The 19,120-nt window shown below is 43.9% G+C and overlaps 4 protein-coding genes and 1 pseudogene across 4 annotated transcripts; 3 read left to right on the plus strand and 2 right to left on the minus strand.

Moving 5' to 3' along the window:
* Positions 1-454: 454 nt before the first annotated feature.
* Positions 455-1,999, minus strand: LOC112936904 (uncharacterized). Its single transcript, XM_026021377.2, has one exon. The coding sequence runs from the start codon at positions 1,885-1,887 to the stop codon at positions 526-528; it is 1,362 nt and encodes a 453-aa protein (XP_025877162.1). The 5' UTR covers positions 1,888-1,999; the 3' UTR covers positions 455-525.
* Positions 2,000-3,385: 1,386 nt separating this feature from the next.
* LOC4349813 (protein S40-7) lies at positions 3,386-4,262 on the plus strand. The gene has a single exon (XM_015760538.3). It carries the CDS (start codon positions 3,492-3,494, stop codon positions 4,005-4,007), a length of 516 nt encoding a protein of 171 aa, XP_015616024.1. The 5' UTR covers positions 3,386-3,491; the 3' UTR covers positions 4,008-4,262.
* A 10,013-nt stretch (positions 4,263-14,275) lies between these two features.
* Positions 14,276-16,581, plus strand: LOC4349814 (NAC domain-containing protein 90). The gene is made up of 2 exons (XM_015760375.3): positions 14,276-14,815; positions 14,900-16,581. The coding sequence occupies exons 1-2, from the start codon at positions 14,309-14,311 to the stop codon at positions 15,275-15,277; spliced, it is 885 nt and encodes a 294-aa protein (XP_015615861.1). The 5' UTR covers positions 14,276-14,308; the 3' UTR covers positions 15,278-16,581.
* Positions 15,636-16,581, plus strand: LOC107279287 (uncharacterized). The gene has a single exon (XM_015760376.3). It carries the CDS (start codon positions 15,636-15,638, stop codon positions 16,452-16,454), a length of 819 nt encoding a protein of 272 aa, XP_015615862.1. The 3' UTR covers positions 16,455-16,581.
* Positions 16,582-17,408: 827 nt separating this feature from the next.
* On the minus strand, positions 17,409-18,817 carry LOC107275652 (putative CBL-interacting protein kinase 27; annotated as a pseudogene).
* Between the last annotated feature and the right edge of the window lie 303 nt (positions 18,818-19,120).

The raw sequence follows: 19,120 nt of genomic DNA on the forward strand, positions 1-19,120 counted from the left end.
TCAGTTTGATTTTCTTTAACTAAGTTTATAAAATAATTTATATTAGCAACATCTAAAAATATTAAATTAGTTTCATTAAATCTAACATTAAATATATTTTGATAATATATTTATTTTTAAGTTAAAAATACTACTATATTTTTCTATAAATTTGATTGAACTTCTTAGAAAAAAGTGAAACGGCTTATAATATGAAATGGAGGGAATACTAGTTAATCTCGTGATCTTTACCCTGTTTCCACGTGCCCGTTCCTTGACCGAATCTCCAAAGGGGGTGCTACTCTTCCTCGCTGGAGGAACCCGTGCTCCAATTATATATATTATAATAGAGATGCATAATTTCATATTTTCACTATTGATAACCTTAGATAACATGTTAAACCTTAAATTTTTAGGATGTGACACCGAAAATGTCTCCTTAATTTTGCTCTTCCATTATAAAAAAAAAAAAACCTAACGATCGCACTACAGCCATTGCAGCCTCATCATAACTCAGATGGGAAGAACCACTCAGATCTCATCGTTTCATTCACTCGTGTCCCTCGACCTCTGCTCATGTCCAGCTCGCCATCTCTTCAGTGACACCGTGCTGAACCTGCCATTGCTCATGTCATACACACCGCATGAGCAGCAGCAGCAGCCAATGCCACCGCCGCCGCCGCCGCAGCGTCGGCCCAAATCGGATCCCACGATGAACACGCGGTTGCCTCGGAGAAATCCATGGCGGCCGCCGCCATTGTTGTCCGGCAATCGGAGTGCCCTGGAGCAGGTCGCGCTGACGAAGAGAGCCTGGTCGTCGCCTATGTCCGTCACCTCCGTCCACCGCCGCGCCTCCATGTCCGCCTCGAACACCCTGACCGTGATAAGGTTGCTCAGCAGGGAGAAGGCGAGGCGCCCCCCCTCGCCGGAGAACAGCTCGTCGGGGAGGCTCCACCGGACCAGCAGCAGCTTGCCGGCGAGCGACGCGACGAGGTAGGAGGTGAACCTCAGGTGGTACCCGTGGTTGCCGAGGTGCTCCCTCGGAGGCCGCGCGTCGGTCACTGCCGCCCAATCCGATGATGCCGTGACCCTCGCCGAACCGCCGCCGCGATCGGCGGCGGTGGTGGTGAAGAATTCATGGACAAAGAGCGCGTCGTTGTTGTTGATGGAGTAGAGCTTCCCGTGGTGGAAGGCGATGTCATGGCAGCAAATATTCGGGTTGGTCCTCGCCCACGACGAGTGCTTGTTCGGCAGGTGAAAGATCAGCGAGGTGTACTCGACGGCGGCGGCGACGAGGTCCGGCGAGCAGACGACGATCTTGCGCTTGATGGCGTTGACGAAGCACATGGGCTCGCCGCCGGCGGCGTCGTCGCAGCGAGACGGCAGGTCTAGCACGGCGCCGGAGAAGGGGTTCCAGAGGAAGCTGCTCCTGATGTCGCGGTAGCCGTTCCGGTGGTAGAGGAGCCAGCCGTCGAACGAGCCGCGGCACACCATGATCCCGGGCCCGTCGGCGAACCGGTGCACCTCGCCGTCGGGGAGGCTCTGGTAGGTGCGGCGGTCGAGGGCGAGCCACGGCAGAGACGGCGGCAGCTGCAGCGACGACGAGCTCGGGCCCGTCGTTACCGCTACCTGCTCCCGCGCGGCGAGGCGCCAGTCGCTGCAGACGGCCCGGAAGCGGCGGCGGTCGCCGTGGGACAGCAGCCGGCAGAACACCAACCCGGCGAGCTCCGGCGGCAGGTCCGACCATGGCGATCCCCGTCCGTCGTCGTCGTCGCCGGCGCCGGCGGGAGGCACCGCAACAACTTCTCCGACAAGGTTGCGCCCGAGCTCGCCTTCGAGACGGTCGTCCGACGAGGGGCAGCGGCGGCGGCGGCGCTGCAAGCCGCAGTTGCTTGCAGCGACGCCCATGGCGATGTGAGATTGATCGCGAAAGCTTTCGATTCGGGAGGCTAAAACGAAGGCGTGCCTCACGGAGTTGTAGCGTCTGTTCTGATTATTGCCAAAATCAACCTTACCAAAATTTGACAATGTTAAATTTTTAGCAAGTTAACAAAATTGCCAAATTTTGATAGGATGAAACAAATATGTTGTGCAAAAATTTTACATGTGTTACCAAAATTTGGTAACAAACTAAATACAATCATATCTTTGTCAATTTTATTAAAACTAGAAAAAATGCCCGTGCGTTGCAACGGGTGAAATCTATTTTAATCTTATTATTGTTATATAGTTTAGATAAGATGAAATTCACTGTGGGAGTTCGCTTGGATATATATATTTTTAGAAAATTATGAGCGGCAGTTAGAAGTTCGATCATCTCAAATTAGAATGTGAGTTTTTTTAAACAGATTTCTTATATGATTCCTTCTATATTACCAAAAGTGAACAATTTTAAAAACCGACTCAAATACGGATATGTATTTCCAAAAGCAAACGAATTTAAAAACCGACTCATACACGGATGACATACCAAAATACCAATAAAAACATATTTAATTTTTATAATAATAGAGATAATGGTATGGAATTTTATGAAAATAATGGTATGATTAAAAATGGCACTAATGGCCTGTAGTCATTCTGATTCAAGTCCAAATTTCATCGCCACCAATGGACGGATTAGTATGGGCCACAAATTCTGATGGGCCAACATAGGCTGTCAGTGATCTAGTTTCAATGGGCTTAGCAGGACCGCCAGCATTGGTTGAGTACCAAAATTCTGATGGGCCAAAAAGAAGCCTCGGGCCAAAATTCGATGAAAATTTGACGGGAATATAGTATTATGGTATAGTAAGCAATTAATTACTCCCTATATTTTATATTATAAACCGTTTGGTTTTCTAAAACTTCTCTAAGAATGACTAAGTTTATAGAAAGAAAAATATACTAACAATTTCAATACAAAACAAACATATTATCAAAATATATTTAATGTTATAAAACTAATTTAGTATTATGAATATTGCTATTTTTTCTATAAACTTGGTCAGTGTTAAAGAACTTTGATTTAGAAAAAAGTCAAACGTCTTATAATACAAAACAGAGGGAATATAATTTGTATGTAGCTACTTTCAACAATCCCATGGTAACACACTATTTTTATAAAGTGTATGTCTCGGGACGAAATACCCTGATCCGTACGCACAATATGATTTTCTCCTTTCCCGTTTGCATAAATCTTGAAGCAAATCTAGCTATTCAAAAATCTATATACAAGTTACATACTAATAGTTTTGATGCAATTATATTTACATTTAATAATTCTAATAATTTATCAACATGTGTATATCAAATTCGATTGGGATCCATAGTTTTTTGCAAATATGTAAAACTGTAAGGGCTTAACCACAAAAGAGGCAAACATCCTCTTCCTATAACCGCTCTACCGCGGCGGCCTCCGCTCGCCGGCATCGCGGCCACGTCCACCCCAACCTCCCCTTCCGCCGATGCCGGAGCGCCGCCACCTCGCCGGAGACTCACCGTGCTGGTGATCATCCTCCGGACAACCCACCATGGAGCGCCTCCTGCACTTCCGGCCCCCGAAACCGACCTCTGCCAATGCCGTTGCAGCGGCGGCTACCGCCGACGGCGACCTCCTCGAGCTCGACGTGCTCTGGCCTGCATCCCGCGCCCCGGGCCTCCTCGCGGCGCTCCCTGAGGAGGACGGGAAGCGGAGGAGGAAGCGCGGCGGGAGCGGGAGCGGGAGCGTGGCCGTCCGATCCGCGGCGCGGCCTATCCCGGAGACCGCCGCGTTGACCCTGGTCCCGTCGTCGTCCGCGGCGGCGATGGCGAAGTCGGCGCCGGTGAGGATACCGTCGGAGGCGGCGGCGGCGCGTAGGGGGGTGATGTGGGCGGCGCAGGCGGGCGGCGAGGACGGGGAGGCGGCCATGGTCCCGCCCCACGAGATCGTGGCGCGGCGCGCCGCGGCGCACAGCTCGGTGCTGGAGGGCTCCGGGAGGACGCTCAAGGGGCGCGACCTCCACCGCGTCCGCAACGCCGTCCTCCGCCGCACCGGCTTCCTCGACTGAGGCGAAGGCGAGTCGTCTCAGTCTGCTCTTCGCGATGAAATTTTGAAGACTCTTTTTTTCTTTTCGTGTTCAATTTTCCATTCCCTTCGAGTCGCCTTTTTATGTTTCCGGCTATTTTGATTTCTTCTCTTGATGAACAAGGGATTTGAACGAGATGAGGTGAGGTGAGATGAGTGAGCGAGGCATATTATACTTCATATGACATTCATTCCATCACAATCTTATATGAAAATTTTGGTCCTTACATCTGTTCAATCTGTATGTATGCTGCCAATCTTGGGGAAAAGTGAATATTTTTTGTCGAAAGAAATTGCGAACCATTAAATTTCGGCATAGAAGCAAAGCATTAGTGGTTGCGGCGGTATACAAAATGTTGCTTCTTGTGGACCATGTTCTCTTTAGTGCTTATGTGCAACTTCGGTCTAATCACTAATTAGTAATCACCACGAAGGTGCAAGCTTGTCGTAGTGATTGATCCACAAGATGGTGGGGGACAAAAAATCTGAAATTATTAGGTTCTTTGTTGGTGGTGTTCTGGCACGGAGATTGTGAGTTTGTGACTGATTAGGAATTGATGAATTTGGGTTGTTGTGGTTTAGTTGATACCATAGGCTTGTTACTTGTGTATAGTCTTTGGCTGTTAAATCACATACTACGTATTTGTAAAATTTAGATCAAAGTTGCCGTAGTATATATTCATTTCTAGCTAATGGGGTGGAAATCTCAGCTCAGTAGTGCAACCCAGTCTGTGCGATTTTGTTTCATTTTTATTAGGTGCTTATCAAAGGTGGTAAAAATGCCAACTATAAGGAGAGATGTTAGTATCAAATTTTGTCTCGGATTCTAGTTTTAGGAGGGGATCAATGTAAATCCATTTGGAACAAGGTCACATGGAAACCTAATAATTGAGGTTGATCATCAATGTTCTATTTGTGCAATGGTTATGTTCATGTGGATTTTGGGGGCAAGTAGCATGTAGATCAAATCAATTGGGTGCAATTAATATAGGAAGTGGAGTATTGTTTATGTCCAAAGTTCATCTCGAGAAGAACACATTCAATCTTAAACTCATAGTTTCAGATTCCCTGGAACTCCTTTGCACCAGTATTTTGGTGGTCCTTCACCAAGAATACTTAAATCTTGAACCACTACATTGCATCCTAGTACTATTGTGGAAATGTGGAATCATCTGCTCTTGTGGCTTCTCCAGGATCAGATATAAAAGAGATATTCCCCCACCCCCAAGATGCACCCATCCTTGATTATTTACAAGAATCCCATTGCCTTTACACACTTGTCTAGGCACAAGGACCGCCACAACGCTACCAAAGTATTACTAGTAGTAATGAATAGCTCCAGTGCACAAGGTCCTTGGATTATCTCCATCAAGATACAGCTAGTAATATATAGTTGCTCTCATGTTCCTGGGAATAAAGTTGTTTTATTTTGTCACTTCAAACATCTGATGCCATTAAATGATGAACATTTTTTAATAAAAAAAAAGTGGGTTAAGAATTTATCACTGGTGGCAAAGAAGAAGTAGCATCAACAGCTAATTGAATGTTCACTTCTGACTAGCCATTTCTATTGAGATAAGTTACAATACCATTGCCATCTTTTATGAAGTTCCCCATTTTATGTACTCATCAGCCACTAAAATCAATAATGCTCTGTTGTTCTAAAGATTAGGGTATTATATATTCCTATATTCGCAAATGTCCATAAAGCTGCAAATTTCTTCGAAATTGACTATGCATTACTGTTCTTTGTTCAGTTATACTCAATCGCATGTCACTTCTGACATATCAAAAACTCAGGGAGTTTTTCAGAAGGCCTCTCACTATTTAGGTGCATTATTTGACTCCAAGATTAGGTTATCTGCTCTGGTTGCTTATAGAATCGACGATGACCTATTACTTTTCGCTCTCATTGTCTGCATCCAACAATAGCATTCTTTTAGCGGAACAATCTCCCTTTATTTGATTCCATCATAAATTCGTTTTGTCGATTTTTTCCCCTGTTGGAATCTGAATATGCAAGGTATCTTCCATCATGTAGTACGTACTACTGATGATGACCACAAATTATTTAATGGGCACATGTGATGTCCAGCTCATACTATCTTTCTTTAAATTAGCTGAACCATATTTTGATACAGAATAAACGGCTTATGATGCTTACCTTCGGCGCTAAATAGTTGTGACAGCACTCTTGGGGGGACCATTGCCCCTCAGCAACACAATTCCTATAAGGAAACATATGGTATGCTCACTGCTCAGTTCACCTCATAGGTCTAGAACTTCTTGCTATCCCTTGGTTGTCATGTTGGGCTATCTGTAATAACTAAGCATATACACTCTCCGTCCCATAAAAAACCAACTTCTGGGTATATCCAGATTTAAACCTAGAAGTTGGTTTTTTACGTAATAGAGGGAGTAGTTATGTTGCTTCGTAACCAAAACTTGGGTGTTTGTGGTTATGGTAAAGGAGTTATGTACACATTTTTGTGTGTTTTCCTGGCTTTGATTTATTGTTTTATCAATCCTCTCTTACCAAGGTTTTATTCAGACTATCTGAGTAAACATGCAGATCTACTTTGTGTGGCCATGTGGTCTATGTGGGAAAGGACTCTTTTCTTTGGGGAACTTCTAGTTGCAAGGGTTTTGTTATGGTCCATTGCTATGGTAGCTTGATGATCTATGCTAGAAAGATCCCAGCTTATATGGTGGTATTGCTTTTAAGGGATTTTAAGGCTGTAACTGTAAAGATGGTTCACAAGAGGTTTTTGTGTCGTGTCTGCCTGTCGATGAATTTGGCTGCAGGACAAACCAGAGACAGCCCATTTGATTGGAACTGAGCCCATTTGTTACAGGATTCTTGACAGTTACCAGGCCTTCTAGTAGCATAATTCTGGATTCTGATTCATCAAACTCCATTGTTACAGGAAAGTTTTTAAAGAATAATTAAGCAAGATCCTACCTAGTAGTACCTACCTGTGTAATTGGGACAGAAGGCAGATGCTTATATGTTCCCAGTTATTCCCACTGTTTATATATGCCTTCTGAACGTCTGGAGATCGTTTTGTGGACTGTTGAACTTTGAAGTCAGCCATTGAGGTTGAGCAAGAAGAGATACACATGCATGTCAGCATTTGGAGAATTCAGTCATGGATGCATGGTAAACTTGTATCAGTATCAAGCCTGACTTGTTCTAGTGTTCTAGTACTGATGTTGGTATGAACACAAGACCATGTACTCTCTGTGGTTGGCTGGGTAAATAATAGTACACGTAGCCACGTACGTGTTAGACCAGAAACAAGATCAGTCACTTTGATAGCTGGTGGTCTAGCTAATCTCAGTGTACAGTTGGATTTTGTTGGTAGTGGAGCTACGCTGTTGTGTTGCCCTTTCTTCCATTGTGGTTTGAAAAATGCGAGTGTTGCCACAGAGGAACAGCTGTACCACTAGTGATTGCTTCATAGATTAAGAGATGGAACGCATAATTAATTTCCAGGAGTTCCTTTTAAATTTATTTTTTTTCACTTTAAACCACTTTTTACTGATATTTCACTTTGAACCACCATTTAACTAATATTTTCACTTTAAACCATGTATTTTTACCTTTATAATATTTTGGACCACCCTCAATTATAGATACTTTAACTAAATTATCGTAAAACTACATATATAAGGTGGTGTATCACTAAACTACATAGTAAATTTATCACAAAACTAAAAATTTAAGGCTAATTGCAAAACTACAAATTCAATAATAAAATTATCACAAAATTATATATTTTAGGGTTTAAATTCTTAGCACTAATTTTATGTTTGAGTTATAAACATACAAGTTTTATGATTAAATTGATAATAAACTTGTAGTTCTGTAATAAGAATGTTACTAAATTTGTATGTTTACGGTACTTCACCTTAAATATGTAGTTTTTGATGCATCATCAGTATATTTGTAGTTTTATCATATGCTAAAGACGTGGTCTTATATGTAGATGTGAGAGTTCATTGACGAGTAGAAGTCGAACATATGCTTGAGAAGAGTCGGGTGGTCCAAAGTGAAACAAATGTTCGATTACCAAATCTAAAGTGAAAATATTGGTTAAAGAGTGGTCTAGTTGAACATTGGTAATAAAATGTGATCCCAAGTGAATTATTTTGGCTGAGATCTCCAATAGATTCTAGTGAATTCACAACGCAGATTGCTAGGGCGATAGTTTCACCTCCAGCTACTTATAACTCATAATGCTTGTCAGCGATCAAAAAAATAGTTTATGATAAAATATTTATATGTGTTCAGAGCGACTTAAAAACCAATGGTAAAAAATAAACTACAATAAAAAATATTAAAATAAACTCTAAAATCAAGTTTTAAAATTTTAAATTTTGGTTGCAATTGATAAGCTCAATAACAATTGATGGTGCTTATATTCATTCAACAAAGGAAAATCATGGTCAAATTACTCTCTCTCTCTCTCTCTCTCTCTCTCTCTCTCTTTAACTCATGGTCAAATTACTTACTCGGTGAACTGTACTTTGAACTTGCATATCTGAACTCGAAAGCGAGAAATGGCGGAAGCTAGTCTATCTTACTTATCCTGTGTTTAGATTCAAAGGGTGTGTTTAGTTCCAAAGTTTTTTTTCAAACTTTCAACTTTTCCCATCACATCAACCTGTCGTGCACACACAAACTTTAAATCACATCGTTCCAATTTTTAACCAAACTTCAAATTTCGGCGTGAACTAAACACAGCCAAAGTTTGGATCTAAACTTCAGTCCTTTTCCATCACATCAACCTGTCATACACACACAACTTTTCAGTGACATCATCTCCAATTTCAACCAAAATCCAAACTTCGCGCTGAACTAAACACAGCCTTACTCGGTGAACTGTACTTTGAACTTGCATATCTGAACTCGAAAGCGAGAAATGGCGAAAGCTAGTCTATCTATTCTAGTCCTGCACATCTCTCTAATTACCAGTATTACTAGAACAGCTTGCGCATGCATACGTGTGGATGTTTTGACTGCCAAACTCTCAGACAATCAAAGGAAAAAGGAATACTTTGCAGGAAACAGAGTATGAAAGAAACAAGAAGCAGAATTTCTGAATACAGCCTAGATATACAGCGATGTCTTTGCAGGTTTCTGAATCGGTCTACCACCAACAGACGGACTTCCAAGCAATGGACAGTTACAGGACGAGGAAGAAGCTGAGACCCTGCTTAGATGGGACTATTAAAAGTGTTTAGATGGGACTAAAACTTTTAAGTCCCTATCACATGAGATGTTTGGACATTAATTATAAATATTAAACGTAGACTATTAATAAAACACATCTATAATTTTAGACTAATTCGCGAGACGAATCTATTAAGCCTAATTAATCCATGATTAGCCTATGTGATGCTACAGTAAACATTCTCTAATTATGAATTATTAGGCTTAAAAATTTTGTCTCGCGAATTAGCTTTCATTTATGTAATCAGTTTTGTAAGTAGTCTATATTTAATACTCTAAATTAGTATCTAAATAAAGATACTAAAGTTAAGTCCCTGATCCAAACACCACTTGAGTAAAGTAGCTGACTAATAACTGAACTCAAGAACTGAATATTTGTGACATCTTGAAAGCTCAATTGAATCGCAATCTGCCAATAATCTCCATGGCTCCATGCATGCTCGGTGTCAGACGTGTTCTACCTGTCTGTCTACTTTCTGCTCGAATAACGCGTTCAGATCCAAGAAGATTGAGGACTCGTCGCTGTGTCGTCTTCGTCGCAACCAACCATGCATGCATGCAAGCTAGCAGTAATACTGAACATAAGAACATATAGAGACGCGTTTCTTCAGAGACCAATTTAGAGAAGAAAGGACAGGTCTTGATTTGGACTGAGTGACGACTCATCAGAATAGTGTCAATTTAGTTCAGAGTTGAGAGTGTCAATTAATTAGTATATAATTCCTGAAAGTTAGAACCGTACTGGATTAGCTGGCTAGGAGCACTAGCTACTTGACCTGGTCATGCTCATGCTTGCAGTCGTCGTCATCTTGATCCCCCTAGCTTACATTTGGATGCGTTTGAATATTGTTTCTTCAATTCGATGATATCCTGATGACCATTATAATTTTGTCGTGAAGAGTTTATATTGGCTTTGGCTCTGCATGGGTGCGTGTGTGCACGGATCGATGTGAAGTCTGAATCAGTGTGAAAATTTCATCTCCTTTTCTCTCTAGCTATGGCCATGCACCGGAACTGCCTAGTAATTCTACTCTGAATCGATCGTTCCTGGCGAATTTGTTCATATCTCTAACAAATTGTTCAGGAATCTGTCAACCGATCGACACATCCAATCTGCCTAGCTGCTGGCTTTGTCTGATTGTCTCTGAGTAGGGGGATCCGATTCAGTTGCTACGGAATTTCCATACAAATGCCTTTGCCTTGCCGGGAGCACAGGTCCCAGGACCATAGTACGCTACATGTAGTGGGAAAGTGTGTTAATTTATTAGGGTTCTCTCATTGTTTCTTGCATCTCACCTAAATATTTATTTAAAAAAAATAGTTTTTTATAGTTTAGAGAATTGAATTTTAACATATTTGTAGAGTGATTCATATCAATCTATCTTATCAAGTTTTTTTTAAAAAAAATAAATATTTAAATGACATGTAAAAAACAATAAGATCGATGTTTCCTCTAGCAATGAAAATCCATCTCCTACTTTTATGAGTTACAAGGGCTTTTAGAAACTGAGAAGGTTACAGTACGTGACAACCACGATAACCGCGTGGTTTTGTAAACCCTGGTCAAGACAACCTAGTTATGGCTCTGCGTTATTGGATTCTACTACTAGTAGTGGTGGAGATGAGAACTATTACGTCAAGCGCTGTCGATTGCTCTAGATTGGCATTCTTGATACGGGAGACGCATATATGCAGCATCTTGTTACTGGAGAGAGAAACATAAAATTCGTAGAGATTTGCTCCGGTCCAACAAAAATTATCTCGATGTACCGGTACCTCACGGTATCAAGTTGTTTCCGATCGTTGGATTTAATAATATCTATCATGCCCAGCTAGATCCAACGATCGGAAACGATTTAGTATCGTGAGGTACCAGTACCTCGAGATACTTTTTGTTGGGCCAGAGCAAATATCAAATTCGTAAATATACAGCGTGATGAAAATATGATCAGCTATGAGTTAGCCAACCTAAGGAGACTATTTTGATCGAAATATCATAATTAGTGCCTCACAGCTAATTCATGACAAATGTACTCCTTCCTATTTTAGTTTGATTATGAAATTCTCTTTTCCCGCAAAAAAAATCAGCATTTGACAATATTATAATCTGTTCTCTTTTAGAAAATTGTGCTTTTAACTGTAGATTTTGTTTAATATGAACCAACAAACTATAAACTAGATAAGCATAAACATGAATGTAGATAAATCTAGTTAATGAAAAATAAACAAAACTAAATTTTACACTAAATTATTATTAGAGTTGTCGCTTGTTAGGTAAGAAAAAAAAATGAGGCAATTGATAAATAGCAAAAAAAAAACTGTTAATTAATTAATGTCACACGCGTACAACCTATCATTTCATTTTACCTTTTTCTCAAGCGAAAGAAGTTCACTGTGCTTGTTCTTTCGGCACCGTTCACTGCTCCTTTCATGTACAGGGGGAGATGTGTCACTTTTACACGCTGCAACTGGCGAATTGATTAAATAATTAATTAACCCGAGTACGTACTCCCTCTAGCGAATAAAAAAACAACTTTAATACTCCGTCTAGCGCGTTTAATAATGTACTTATAATAATGCGTTGCTTAGCTTTTATCAGTTCAGAAGACTTGTTTCATCCGCGTTTGCCATGGACCGACCTGGACTTCCTTGACCTCATCTTGACTAACTCGGCCGACCAGTCAACGCCCTCCGTCTCTTCATTTTCATCTCTTCTCGTCAAGTACGCTGCTCAAGCCCTGTTCTAATTTAACATCATCATTTATCATTTCACTTATGCTTATACTCATCCATCAAAAATTAAATTTTTAATCTTATATTTAGAGTTGATTTTAAGGTTTTCGATCGTTAAAAACATATATATAAAAGTTTTATTCACAAATTATTTTTCGTTTGCAAATATGTCGTCCTCGAGTAAGCCAAACGACGGGCATGTTCATGAGACATATTTTTCTTTGTTTTCCGTTAGCACGTTTTTCAAACTACTAAACTTTGTATTTTTATACGAAAACTTTCTATATAGAAGTTGCTTTAAAACATTAGATAGATCTATTTTTCAAGTTTGTAATAATTAAAACTTAATTAATAACGCATTAATGATTTTCTAGTTTTACGTGACCGCCTTTTATCTTCATCCTTGTAAGAAAATCCAACGGGACCTGTGTCGAGTACTCGCTCTGTCCAAGAAAACTTAGGCTGTGTTTAGATTAGCCCAAAGTTTAGAATTTGGTTGAAATTGGAGACGATGTGACTGAAAAGTTGTGTGTATGAAAGGTTTAATGTGATGGAAAGTTGGAAGTTTGGAAAAAAAACTTTAGAACTAAACACACTCTTAGCGTAAACAAGGATGTGATCTCTTTTAGTAAGTAGGGTTGTCCAGATTCATTGTGCTAGGATCTCCTTTCTAAGTTGAGTTGTTTATGGATGGTGTAAAATATAAAGGATATGAGCTAGGCCAATCAGAACATATATAGTTGGGTTCGTTTCTCTGGAGCGTGTAAAACAAATTATCTGGCTAATTTTACGATAAATTAAATATTTCAAAAAGAATACCCCTCCGTTTTAGGTTATAAGATGTTTTGACTTTGTTTAAAATTAAACTGTTTCAAATTTGACTAAGTTTATAGAGATAAATATAGTAATATTTATAATACTAAATTAGTTTTATCAAATCAATAATTGAATATATTTTTATAATAATTTTTCCTTGGGTTTAAAATGTTACTACTTTTTTTTTACAAACTTGGTCAAACCTAAAGTAGTTTAACTTTGACTTAAATTCAAAACGTTTTATAACCTAAAACGGAGGTAGTAAGTTATAAATAGTTTAATTAAATGATTTGAGCAATGCAGCAAAAGAAGAAAGATTAGTAAGAAAACATATTTCTGAAAACGTAGAATAAATAATCTATAGTAATATCCGATAAATAAGCTGTCTTATAATTTTACATAGTACTTTTATGAGTTGTAAACGAGAAATGGTACTTATACGTAACTCAGTACCTGGATCAGCTCATCTTATACGCTATCCAAGCCAAATTATGGGACGATATGATGCAAGCTTGGAGGAACCACAAATTAAGAAGCTATACCAAAATAACTAAGTAACATACACTTAAGCGATGATGATCTTCCAACACATATAATTAATCACGTGACCTACGTTGAGTGTACATTATTTAAGAGTATTTTCTTAATCATTACCGTACGAACGTAAGATAGCACAAGTATACGCTAGTAAAATTTGTTTGCGATACACACCGCTAGAAAAAGTTCTAAAAAAAAATCGAGTGAGATTTCAAACCTAGACCGGCTAGCCCATCATCTTGTGGAACTAGTCGAAAGACCCCTAAGCATTTCTCAAGTTCTGGACATGCATACTTACGACAATGTCACATTAATTAATGACTCTCTTTAATTCCTTGCTCGCCACAATCATCAGCTTCATTTTAATTTAAATTTCAAATTTATTTATCTATTACCATAACTTAAAATTCTAAAGTTTATTCCTCTATGGCTTATCGTCAGTGATAGCACAAATTATCATAGCCTAGCACATACTCCTTTTGTTCAATATTATTATAACTCGTTTGTTTTTCTCACTTAAACTTTTTTAATTTTATGAATTTTGTAGGAAAATATAATAACATTATTAATACAAAACAAATATTGTATTAAAATACATTCAATGCTAAATTTAAGGAAACTAATTTCGTATAGTAGACGTTGCTAATTTTTTATACAAACTTAATCAAACCGAAATAATTTTAACTAAAAAATCAAAAGAACTACAATGAAGTAAAACGGAATGATTACTAGCTAGCTAGGCCACATATCGCTCCGTAATAAATGCAGCATCTCACTCTCGTCGTCCTCTCATTCTCTGGTCCTCGTCAACCATGGATACAAGCTAGCTTTGCTTCTTCTTCTTCGTCTTCTTGTACCAAATCATTCAAAGTTTTCTTTCTTCAAGCCTTCAATCTTCTATATATATCTCCCTCCATGATCAACCAGCTATAGCTACCTCACTCCAACAATCGCCGACCACGATGGCCACCACGAGGAGCGGCGTCGGCGGCGCCATCAGCGACCCATTTGCGACGCCGGGGTTCCGCTTCTACCCGACGGAGGAGGAGCTTCTCGGCTTCTACCTCCGCCACCGCCTCGCCGGCACGAGGCCCGACGTCGAGCGCGTCATCCCCGTCGTCGACGTCTACGGCTACCACCCGTCCCAGCTCGCCGCCCTGGCCGGGGAGGCGAGCGCGCGCGACACGGAGCAGTGGTTCTTCTTCTGCCCGCGCGCCGAGCGGGAGCTCCACGGCGGCCGGCCGGCGCGCACCACGCCGTCGGGGTACTGGAAGGCCACGGGATCCCCGTCCTGCGTCATCTCCTCCGCCACAAACAGGGTCATCGGCGTCAAGCGCACCATGGTGTTCTACCAGGGCCGCGCCCCCACCGGCACCAAGACCCGCTGGAAGATGAACGAGTACAAGGCCGTCGCCGACGACGCCGACGCCGCCGCCGCCGCCATGCTCCACCCAATGGCGCCTCCCAGGGTACACACATGAACTGATTAATGTATGATGTGTTAATTAGTTAGTTAATTATGTGCGTGAAGTGTTTGATGTTTGTTCGAGCAGCTGAGGAACGAGCTGGGAGTGTGCCGGGTGTACATCAGCACGGGCACGCTGAGATCGTTCGACCGCCGGCCGCTCGATAATCAAGCGGCGGCGCCCACCCAGCAACAGGTGATGCCATCTTTGACGGCGGCGGCGGCGGTGAACACGAACCTCTGCGGCGGCGGCGGCGGCGTCGTGTTCGCCGGTGCACAAGGAGACAGCTCCCGCGACTGCAGCTCGTCGTCGGGGTCGCGAGAACTCGCCGGCGGCGCCGATGGGTCTGAAGACGACGCCATCGACTGGAACTCGCTCATCAGTAGCGCCACTGCTGATGATCTCGGCTTCAACACCGTCGTTGGTTTTGATCCTAGCATCGTCGGATCATGGCCACAAGTCTAGTGCTTGATTACGCGTAATATAAAATTAATCGAGTTTAGTGATCAGTTAGTTTTTTGTTTTTTTGCAAGAAGTTCAAAAATTATTGCTGTGTGTTTTGCACTGAGTAGCAAAGATGGGAGGATTAGAAGATGAATCGATTAGTTTGCAAATCAGGTGAATTAATTAGAGTAATTAACATCTGTAGTAATAGTAAGTAGAAAATCAAAATGAGAAGTTGTAGCAGAAAGTATATACTACCACAAATCCGTTCTTAGTCCGACTCCGAATTAATCCCAGACGGAAGATCGATCGAGACCGATTCGGAGATGGAGCCGATTTTGCTTGGAAATCAATGGAGAGGTGAAATGGGATCGGATTCATGGGCGGCTACATAAGCAGGAGTCGAGAGGCCGCACCAGCTCATCATCATCATCATCATCATCTCATTCCCCGCGGTTCGATCCTCCTCGCGCTCTCGTCGTCGTCGTCGTCATCTCCGGTTGATCGATCACTTCACTTCAAGTCGATGTCGGCCATGGCGGCTCTCCCTGTGCTGCTCCCGACCCCGCCGAGGAGCAAGATGCTGCCGCTGCTCCCGACGCCGTGCCTCGTCATCCTCCCCGCCAACTTCGCCACGTCGGTGGCCTCCAACGCGCCCAAGCCCGGCCGCGCCGACGCCGCCGACAGGTGGGACACGCACAAGAAACCCACCAGCTCGTCGTCGTCGTCAAGCTCCAGCACCGGGAGCGCCAGCCGCGCCGCCGCCTGCGAGCGCAAAGAACCCGGCAGCCCAGCGTCGTCGTCGTCAAGCAGCGGCGGGAAGCCCGGCCGAGCCGACTCCTGCGAGCGCTGGGACACGAACAAGGCCAAGAACCAGATCATCAGCAGCGGCCGCCTCACGCCGGCGTCGTCGTCGTCGACGAACGCGCGCTGGGACATGAACAAGGTCAAGAACACGGCGCCGCCGTCGAACAGCAACAAGCGGCCGGTGAGCCGCGGGTCCGCCTCGGCCGAGCGCTGGGACATCAGCAAGAAGCATCGCTCGCAGGACGCCGCCGCCGCCGCTCTCGGCTCGGCGAGTGATCGGAAGTTGACGACGGTGGCAAAGCCGCAGCAGCCGCTGTTCTCTGGGCCGGCGTTCCTGACCTCGCCGGAGCCAAGCATGCTTCCCATGCCCACCTTCTTGATGGCCCGATAGCTTCTGCTTGTGCATTTCAACTTCAGATGAATCGGACTGTAGTTAGGATGGGATTTGATGAAGCATGTTATTCTTTGTGGGTCTGTTTGTGATCAATTGAATTGAATTGAACTTGGATTATGTTTAATTTATAGTCGTAAACTCGTAATGTCAGCTAGAACGCACATGAATGATCGATAATCTATTCGGCTAGCTGTCCTAAACTGTAACTAAAGAGTTTGTATATTGGGATATCTGAGTTGTCATGTTCTTATTGAAACAATGATGATCTTCACGGAGGCAAACTTTAACTTTTAGTATGATGTTTTCAGTTTTTCATGGGCTATATAGCAGTTGACATATTAATCACTCAGATTTTTCTAACCGCCAAACATGCAATAAGCAACGTAATGTGTTCAGATTAAAATAGATAAAATTACATATTTACAAACCACTTGCCGCTAAGCAACGTCCAGGTTCAAATTAAAATAGATTTTTGAGTGTTGTTAGCACGAATATCGGCACAAATTAGAGGGTGGAAAAAACAAGTGATCTCCCACAAAAGAAAATTGTCGACAAAGATTTAACAAAACCGATTTTTCATAGGAAAAAGAGGAACTCCGATGATGGGCCACCAAATACGTAGGCTTATAAAAAGGAATAAGTTCACTTTGGGTCCCTCTATTTGTCGCCCAGTCCGATTTTCGTCCCTTAACCGCAAAACCGGGTATGACCCGTCCCCCAACTTCCGAAAACCGGGCAAACGAGGTCCCTCGGCGGTTTTGAAGGTGGTTTTGGCTGACGTGGCGCCTACGTGGATTGTTTGACTAGTTCTCTGTCTTACGGGGCATTGATTTGGCGCTGACGTGGCAATTATATCTTGGAAAAATAATAAAATCGTGGGTCCACATGTCAGCCATAGAAAACATAATATAAAAATGGTGGGTCCCACATGTCAGCTAAAAAAATAAATATGGTGGGACCCACGTGGGCCCCACATGTCATTCTCAAATGACCAAATCCAATCCTCTTCTTCCCCTATCTCCGGCTCTCCCCATCTCTCTGCTCCCTCCTCTCGCCGGCCGGCATCCAGCAAGGCGGGCAGCGGCGGACAGCGCGGCACGGCGACGAACATCGCATGGCTAGCGGCGGGCGACAGCGCGCGAGAGGAGGCAGCAAGCTACAGCAGGTCAGCAGCCATCGACTACACCCGCGGCAGCAAGCTACTCCAGCCAGCAACACTAGCAGGCTGCAGCAGCCATCGACTTTGAGTTGCTATGGACAAACGAACGAGCCAGACATCACCTCGGCACCAAACAATAATGCACCCCGATGGATAGCAACGGATATGATTCGATGACGCGCAATAATGGCGGCATCGACGTCCCGCACGCCGTGTCGTCAGGTCACTGCCGGCGACCAGACGATGTCCTTGAGCGCCGGCTGGAGTTCCTCGCTGCAGAACGACCAGTACTCCATGGCATCGCCGCCATCCTTCTTGACGTCCACCACGAGCAATGACGGCACCACGCTAAAGACATCGGCCGCCACGGCGAGCCGCACTCCGCGCGCGCCGCTCCTCGTCACACACGTGGCGTGGCGCCGCCCGTCGCGAACGCCTCCAGCCGCGCGACCAAGCCGCTTGCCGCCTCCCGCGTCGTGAACCGCGTGCCGCCCGCGCGCCGTGGCCCGTCCCGGCGACGCGGCGGGGTCATGCTCGAACAGCGACGACAGGTCGAAGCCCTCGGACAGGGAGATCAGGTGGAAGGCGTTCAGCACCTCGGGCGGTTCGTCCTTGTCATCGCCGGCATTGTCACGCGTGTGCACCGGCGCCGGCGCAGGGTCGGCGATGATGGGGCGCGGGACGGGCGCCGTCTTCCGGAACCACACTCTCTCGAGGAGGCCGGGGACGATGATGCGGGTGCCCGGGTTGGGATCGAGCAGCATCTTGATGAGCTTCCGCCGTAGAGCCGGCTACCGGACCTCCCCAGACCTGCCTTCACGCGGACCGGCAGCACTCCGGTCGGGGGGCGGCGCCGACCACGCCCGTCGCCGCCGCTGGAGCTCGCCTACTCCACCGCCCACCCGCGCCGTCTGCCTGGGAAGGAGAGAGAGAGGGGAAAGGGAAGAAGAGATGAGTGAGGCTGACATAGGGGCCATGTGGGCCCCACTATTTAAATTTTTTTTTGTGTGCAGCTGCCATGTGGGGCCACGCTTTTTATTATTTTTCCAAGATATAATTGCCACGTAAGCACCACGCCAATGCCACGTGGGACGAAAACCTAGTCAAACAAGCTACGTAGGCACCACGTCAGCCAAAACCGCCTTTGGAACCGCCGAGAGACCACGTTTACCCGGTTTTCGTAAGTTGGAGGACGGGTCATACCCGGTTTTACGGTTAAGGGATGAAAATCGGACTGGGCGACAAACAAAGGGACCTAAACTGAACTTATTCCTTATAAAAACGGGCCTGTACTGGGATGGTCATCAGTGCGGCCCAAGAGAAATGGCCTGGTTTACTCAACTGCATCGATGGGCTGTATTGTGGAAAGCCTCTGTTTTGTATGATGAAATAGAATGCAGATTTCCCAGCTTTAGTTAGATCTCTGAGTTGCTTTAATTTGGCCTGGCATACAGATTGTAAAGTACACCATCTGTCCAGGGGAAAAAAAAAACAAAACCTACGG

Source organism: Oryza sativa, chromosome 11 (assembly GCF_034140825.1).
Source record: "Oryza sativa Japonica Group chromosome 11, ASM3414082v1".
Taxonomy (NCBI): domain Eukaryota; kingdom Viridiplantae; phylum Streptophyta; class Magnoliopsida; order Poales; family Poaceae; genus Oryza; species Oryza sativa.